Consider the following 8109-nt stretch of genomic DNA (forward strand, 5'->3'; position numbering starts at 1 on the left):
TCACACCTCATGGTAACTTGAACAAGTGCCTTTACCATACGCTGACCCAAGGAGTCCCAAACTGTGTTATGCATGTGTGGCATGCGTACTTGATGTTCTATCCATTCATTTTGCAATCATGTTTAAAAAGGTGGTATGAGAACCAACAAAATTCAGAAGCTGCTGCTCTACCTTATAATTTTAGCTCTTAAAGTCTCATCAGTTCTGCTATAAGGACATGGTTATGCTGTACAAAGCCAAAAAGCACAGGTTGTTAGGGAAACGACCCATCGGTAACTAGGTTACATGCAGAATTCAAACATTGTTTATTATTTTATTTTATTTTGTTTTTGGAGAACAGTCCGAGAAATCTTACTGCTTCTTACTAACTAAATAGAAGCAACATTTGGCATTTAGCCTGGGAATAGTGTGAACAGCCTCTTACCCAAACATTAAGAAGAAAGTTAACTTTAAAATGCTTTGATAGGTCTGTTTTCATGACAGATGGCAATGAGGGCTTGTCAGTGCCAATTTTATCATTCCCCTTTCCCCTATTTTCAAAGGCTTAAGGAAGTTTTCAATTAGTGTTTCTAAAGGAATCAATTATGTTTGCTGAGTAGGAATGTAAACTGCAAGATTAGACTACTCTGCACTTTTATTGTACTCAGCATGGCTTTTTCCTTCTCTAGGTAACACCAATATGCACCAGAAATAGGAGTTTGAAATCATACAGTAGATCAGTGCTTTCTTCTGCTTATTATGATTACTTGCGTTTATGTTGTGCCCTCCATTTAGTACTGTACTGAGCACCAGCTTTAGTTCTTTCTCCTCCTTTAACACAAACACCATGTCAATGCCAAATGCTGGCTTTTGTTTGTATAATACACTTACCACTAAAGACACTGTAGAACTAAGTTTATTCAAGAAAACCCACACGATCTATCCTGTGGTTACCAGAGTTTGCTAAGCCATAGATAACAGCAAACATTGAAACAGAATACAGTGTATCAAACCAAATCATTTAAATTTTGGATTACAGTTATAATGCTCAGGTAACACAAGTTGTTGTTGGGTGTTATCATCTCACCTTCTTTGATATATGTGCAATGCAACTGGCAGAAGCAGAAGTGGATGAATATTGTTTCTAATAAAAAAAACCTGAAGAGTGGTGACTTACATGACATTTAAACTGTCAGGATGAAAATACATACTATTCTACCTACAGGCAGCATATAGTTACAAAAATATTGGTCCAGCCTCTAGTTAATGGGAAAACAATATCCCATGTGTAATGGCCAAACACCATTCTCAGTGAAATATTTAGAAAAAGCTATTTAACTTTTTTTTAATCGTAGTTGAACACCGAAGTTGCTATGGCAATATGGAAGTCACTACTTGTCATGTGTATTGCACCAAAGATTTATGCAAAAGCACATTTTTCCAAGTTGTAATTGTAAAAGAAGCAAAAATCTAATAAATAAGACAATAAATATGTCCACTGGCATTTTACTGCCACCAGTCCTAGATGAGTAAGTTGCTATTTTTAAGTTTAAACAGTTATCCATACTTTGCCCAGTCTTTCCATTCCTTAGAACTTTTAAAAGATAGTTTTGTTAGGTGGGAAAGTTCTTAAAAATTGAGCAAAAGAATTAAGCTGCATATTAAAATAGGCCATTTCAAAGCCAAGCCTTGAAACTACGGTCATTTTGGTATTGTACTATAATGCTGGAATAATTTTTACACAGAATTTACTATATGGAGGAGAGGGACAACCAACACTGCTGGATAACAGACTTAATTGGCACTGTATTGGTAAGCCAAGATGTGTGCCTCAGATTGCTACACAGTATAAGTGGGAACACATGCAGCAAACTTGGTTTTGGTCTGCCCCAAACCAAAAAAAAAAAACAGTATTGCTCACTCTTCTTCCTTTAGGAAAACAGTAGCAAATATATTTCAATGAAAAGATAAAGTTCAAAATAAGGTAAGCTAACTGTTGTCACATTCAGCGTTATATCCAACTACATAAAATGAAAGAATAGCAGACAGGAATATTAAATCATATTTTACTTTTAATAATGGTTCAGTCAAAAAATTAGCTTTGAAAATCTCCAGCTAACTGTGAAAACCTGAAGAAGCTGAGACCTGACCCTACTGAACAACACAGATTAAAGCTGTGGCTTGGCCTATCTGCTTTCAACTTCTCCATTTCCACCTCCGTTGTAAATAAAAAAGTATCGCTTTAAAAGAAAAAAAAAAGTCAGCCTTTAAAATTAGGTGGATGTTGTACTGTAGTAGCCTAACTTTGATTTAAGGAAGAAAGATGAAATGTTCTTAATATAGTAAAAACAAAACATAAAAAAGGAAACGGAAATCCTCAGAAATCACTGTAAGTGTGTTTTTAGGATTCTCATCAACATTTAAAACTATTGAAAATAAGGTTGCCACCTTACCTTTTTTTGGACTGGTGCACCTGATTTTAAACAGGTTTTCTTCCAGTCTCCCAAGTTTCTGATCCTCTTATCCAGTTTTCTGCTGTACTGCTCTCCCACCTTCATGCTGAATACCGAGTCAGTCCTGCCTTCTGCTTTTCTTGGCAGGAGGCAGAGCAAGCTTTTAATTTCGGTAGTCAGAGTGACAGAACAACAAAAGCACAGCAGATAGAAGAGCTTAATTCTTCCCCAGGAAGAAAATACATTTGTTCCACAAAGGGCTGCAAAATCTTCCAAAGGCACCTCTTTCCCCAGGTTTTGCCTGAAAGCAAGATGGCAATCTTAATTGAAAAAGGATGCTAAATTTTTTAAATAACTTAAAAAAAAATCATTTTTTCTTATATAAAGCAGCAAAAACATTTTTCCTCTGCAGAAAGAGAAATGTTAACAAAGAAACACACCAATGTAAATGCACTGTTCATAAACTTCGGCTAATTTTAATTTCACAATAAAGTCAAACTTTATATTCTCTCTATTCTTTAACCTCATCAGTGCTGTCTGAAGAAGATTCTTTGGCATCTTCAGTCTCTCTGTTACTTTCTTCTTGATTTAGATTTTCATTTTCTGATTTGGTCCCATTAAGTAGAGAGTTTTCACCATTTACAAACCCATTCTCTGTGACTTCTGCATCAATGGCTTCACCAATCTTTAAGTTCCCTTGCTCCTCTGCTTCTTCCTCTAGGTTTCTCAAGACAATTGGGAGTCTAGAGTCAGCCACAGTGTTCTCTAGCAAGGCTATATTGCTCTCTTCATATTTTGGAAGGGGGTTTCCATCTGCCATTTGTTTGTTATAGTACTCTCTGTTGGCAGCTGCGCTCTTTACTGCTTTCTCCAAAATCTCTTTTTCACCCAAGCGCAATTTGATAGCCATTGTCGCATGAGGAGTAAGGTCATGGGTCTCCAGGAAGGACTTGTCATCCTTGAGAAAAGAAAAAAAACCACGTGTTACCAAAATAAACAATACAACTTATGGGTCTTTGGCCCTTAAAACATGTTACCAGTTAATCACATCTAAAGTTGTTACTCAGCCACATGTTAATGAAATTAGTGGTGTGATAAAACAAGAAATAAGCAACAAAAATTGCACAAAAAATGTGTAACGGTTTTGCGGCTGGTTTTGAACAAGCTATTAACTACATGAGAGACCAGGCTGGGGCTCCCAACTGCAGCTGGAAGCCCCATCAGCTGATGGGGCTTCCAGCCATGGGAGCGCACCAGGAGATTCTAAGCTACCTCTGCACCAGTAATAAGGTGCAATGGGATCTGATGCTGGATCCCACAGTCAGGCCTCCTGCCATGCACAAGTGGCATGGCAAGAAGAGAGACTGTGGGGATCCCACATCAGATCTCATCATGTCTTCACTTGCATGTCTGCCAGGAGCCTTTACTTGCATAAGACAAGGCCTTCAATCTTGCAGGCTTATCTACAGGGGCAGGTTTCGTGCTTCTGTGTAGCCCCAATTAAGTCCATTAAAGAGAAGAGGTACTTTGCACTGATAAGCCTGCAGAATCATAGCATGTCAGTAGTTTTAAGGATGATGAACAAATGTGAATAAGAAATGGTATGTTTTCTTTACAGGTTAGACCAGGAAACAGGGAAACTCACAGACATGAAGTTGAAACTGATCATATATAGGACAGAAAAAACAAAGCTTTTTAGTTCTTTGCAGTGGTGCAACTAGGATGGGACAACAGGATCAGGCACCCCAAGTACTGATGGGAGTGGGCAGGGGAAATGCCCCTCCCTCCCCCTGACTTTTCCTGCAATCACGGTGGCAGAGGCAACTGGAAGTCATTGCTGCCCAGGCAGCCCAGCCACATTCTTATGCTGCTGATTCTTTGGCTAAGGCGGGGAAGGTTTATATGTAAAAGCACAGGTAATATAAACAGTTATAACAACTTGAAGATGAAGAGATGCTGTTCAGGGAGAAAGGGACTGTGTTTTGCTCGGATTACTATGCAACAAACTTGAGATGACATAAAATGGCAATTTTTTTTTGCTGCTTTTACCTCCACAGTGGTTTTGTAGGTTTTCAAAAGAAGGGATGCTCTAGCTTCAAGGAATGTCCAAAGTTTAACCTCGTTGTCCCAGCTAACTGGAAATTCAGAGTTGCCCAGAGTGAAGATTTTGTCAATTGCATGTTCTCCTATCAAGTGCTCTTTCAGCTCTTCTGCAGTAAATATAAAAAAAACAAGCTGTTAAAAAATAATCTCATCATTTACTTCAGCAGTTTAAAAATCACATAAAGTTTATTTACAAAAATATGATCTGATATTATTAAGAAAAAAATCTCTTTCCTTAATAGAAGTGATCTAATGATGTGCCTATTTTTGGTACTATTCTCAAAGTGGCATCTGGAAGTCTGGAGGTTAACAACAAAATGAACCTTCAACTTTATTCTGACATAAGGTACTGAATATTTTGGCCAAACGTACATATCGTAATTCTTACTTCACAGATGACCACAGATGTATTGTCCTACATAATAATTTATGATAACAAAATAGAGAATTTCATGAAAGAGTTGTGTGTATTTGTAGACAATAGAAGAAATATTTGCTGGGAGAGAATGTATAAATACTAGTACAGTTATTTTTCTTATTGTCAAAGGGAATGTCTTTTAGTCAAACAAACTGACAGCTATTGGTCAAACAGTGCTTCCAATATGTTAGAAGGCATCATGTGGCTTATGATAGATAGCACTGCACACATTCTTTAAATCTTATTCCTTTTAATTATCAAAATTCTCTCCTGAAGAAAAGTTTATCACAAACTTCAAGTAAACATCTGACAGAAGTTGTTAAGAAAATGCTAACACAACAGAATTGAGTGACATGTATTTCAATTCCATTCGCTGATGAAAGGGTCACTGGGAACAGGACTTCATTAGTGAATCAACCACTTGCATGTAATACCATTCCTCAGCAAAAAGCTCAACTACAGACAATTACCAGTTTTCATACTGGGAGTTTGGGATGCATCAATGCATTTTATAGCAATAAACATACCATAAGTACGTTTCCTCCAAGAAAATGCATGCCCATCTGGGACTCAGAAAAAACAGCCAGCTTGTTACATAATTATGACATCCTCCCTTCAAAAGGGAATCAAAGCTTGGGACCAGAACAAACACAAATACCCAGTTATCCTGGTACATAAAGCCAAACATATCAAAACAAGTTGAAGTCCAAAGCATATCAGGCAACACTTATCCTGGGTTCCTGAACTACCTGAAAAACTCCATCATAGATATATGCCATGAGAACAACTGTGGCATGGATTTGTATCTACAGTTAAGAACTCTAGGTTAAAACAGACAGACTGTTTAACTCTACAAAGACTAGCAGTTTGATAAATCAAATTTTGCAATCTACTCTCAAACTTCTCCAAAAGTAATAAATCCATTATATGAATATATGACAAATGAACTCCAGGCTCTACCTAACTGTGAAGATGGTAAATATTTGCTTGGTGAGAAATAAGTAATTCAACAATGCTGTACCTTATATTATGGAAAACAGGACAAAGCTAAATTCTACAACTACTATTGACTTTCACAGGAGAGGCTCTTGTCTTGAAGGTAGGAATGGCACAAAGTGAACTGATGGAGATGTTGACAAATGCTACAGAAGTCCTTTAAAACATCCTCACCTTAATAATACAAAGGTTTCTTTTATAAAGTTCTATAAAATCAAGTCATTATAAAAGAATACATATTTGAAAGGTGGACACTTACAGTGCATTTCACAAACTAAGCTTATCATAGATTATGAACTACAAAAAATGCGGTTTTAAATGTTCAAGCTGCTCTACTCTAAGATATCTCTTTTGGATTTTTCTGTTACATGTTTTGGAATTTTCTAGTCCCATGACCACATCTGGTGGTAAAAGCTGAAATACTGCCATATTAAGTGTGAGCAAGTTTCCAAGTCTTGGTGTGACATTTTTAAACCTTAAGAAAAAATGATAAGACCACAGAGCAAGTTAATTTTTTGCAATCATGGGGAGATTAAAAAAAGTGGTGGTGATGTGCATATATAGCATCATTCAAAGTGAAGGATTTTATATCATCTGAAGCTTTGTACAGAAGGTCACAACAATTTCTAGAAGCATCAGTACAGTCCCTATGCCAAATGACACAATTTGGAATGATACAATTTTATGTATTTAAAGGCACTGCAGTCTTAAAAGTTCCATTTGTCTAAAGTCTAAACTTTTGTTTCATGAGATGCCAGGAGGTCCAGGCTCTTTGATGTATTCTCACACACAAAGAGATCCATTCTCAATCATTCACTTTAAAAAACTTATTTTCAGTTTGTTTCATATGTCTGTCATCTTTCCATTTAAAACGCATATATATCATACATTTTTGTAAATTATTTACCTTCACTCATACAAAACACTCGAAGGAAAGCCAAAAGCTGGGCAGAAATTGGAGGCTCAGTAGCGTGCAAGGCAAAAACGCTTGAACTAAAAAAGACCAAACTCATGTTAGACTGTGGTAACTTCATTATTCTAACATGAAAATACAATGTATAATAAATTCAGTGTTCCTCAGGAACATGTTAAAAAAAACAAGGTCAAACCAATTTTTAAGGTTAAACTGAAGAACAACTTCTTTGACCGGTCTTAGAGATGAACAATTATTTTTTTTAAACTGCTTGTTCTTTGGGGAAAACTCAGAATTACTTTTTGTATGGTTTTCATAATAAATTCATGAAGAAGTAACATTTCACAAATCTTCCCCATCATACTGCAGCCTGAACTGAAAGGACTTTCTTCTGAAGACATATTTGTTACTTATACAGATCACAAACTGTACTTTGCAATGTATGTGCAAGGGATAGGAAAGAAAGAAAAAAAAACACAAATAGGTTCAAATTAAACTGTTGGCTGATTCTGTTCAAGTATGTATTAAAACCAAAGATGTTCCCTTTCTGTTTACTCCAGATTACACAATGCTAGAGCTGATAAAAAAATCATTAAAACTTCATTATGACATTAATTTTCTATATAAACTGAAGGCCTAAGCAAACTATTACAAAACATATTTAATAATGCTTAACTGGACTTCATACACTTTGAAATATTCAAATATCAAACCCAGCTCATTTTGTTTTACTTACGTTGGGATGCCGGCACGAGCTAAAACCTCAGCCTTCATAGCATACAGCCTGTCACTTTTACTCACTCCAAGCTTTATTTTCACTCTGTCATGTGAATTATTATCAAAGAAAAAACCACTGTGGATCACAAACTCTGCATTTGACCGAGTGCCATAAAAAATGTAAATCTAGAAGGATGAAAAGAGAAGTGAAGAGAGAAAAAAGCTAAAGATAAACTCAAAGAACTGATATAAATTGAAAGTTATTTCCTGGAAAAGTTATTTTATTGTAATGACATACAATGTTTATGAAGCTATAGAACTGAAACACATTTGTTTTCATTTGTTTATTCAAAATGCCGGGCAATTTTGTTATACGACTTCAAGTAAGAGGTGTTCAGTAGTTGAGATGGACTTCTACAGAGAATGCAAACTCCCCATTACATGGGGAGGCAACTGCTATTTAAATATACTGGCACATCTCATCTTTTTTTGTGATTTTTTTATATTACCCTTGGTCTCCCAACACTCTT

General features: G+C 36.1%; 1 protein-coding gene across 1 annotated transcript in view; it reads right to left on the bottom strand.

Moving 5' to 3' along the window:
- Positions 1–877: 877 nt before the first annotated feature.
- SETD3 (SET domain containing 3) overlaps positions 878–8109 on the bottom strand; it is a 19018-nt gene continuing 11786 nt past the window's right edge. The window contains exons 4-7 of the mRNA XM_025202336.1: positions 7599–7765; positions 6857–6942; positions 4482–4642; positions 878–3390 (exon numbers count right to left, since the gene is read on the bottom strand). Coding sequence (XP_025058121.1) covers positions 2944–3390; positions 4482–4642; positions 6857–6942; positions 7599–7765 — 861 coding nt within the window. The 3' untranslated portion in view covers positions 878–2943. The remainder of the gene's footprint in view (positions 3391–4481; positions 4643–6856; positions 6943–7598; positions 7766–8109) is intronic.

This window comes from Alligator sinensis, unplaced genomic scaffold (genome assembly GCF_000455745.1).
Source record: "Alligator sinensis unplaced genomic scaffold, ASM45574v1 scaffold624_1, whole genome shotgun sequence".
NCBI lineage: Eukaryota > Metazoa > Chordata > Crocodylia > Alligatoridae > Alligator > Alligator sinensis.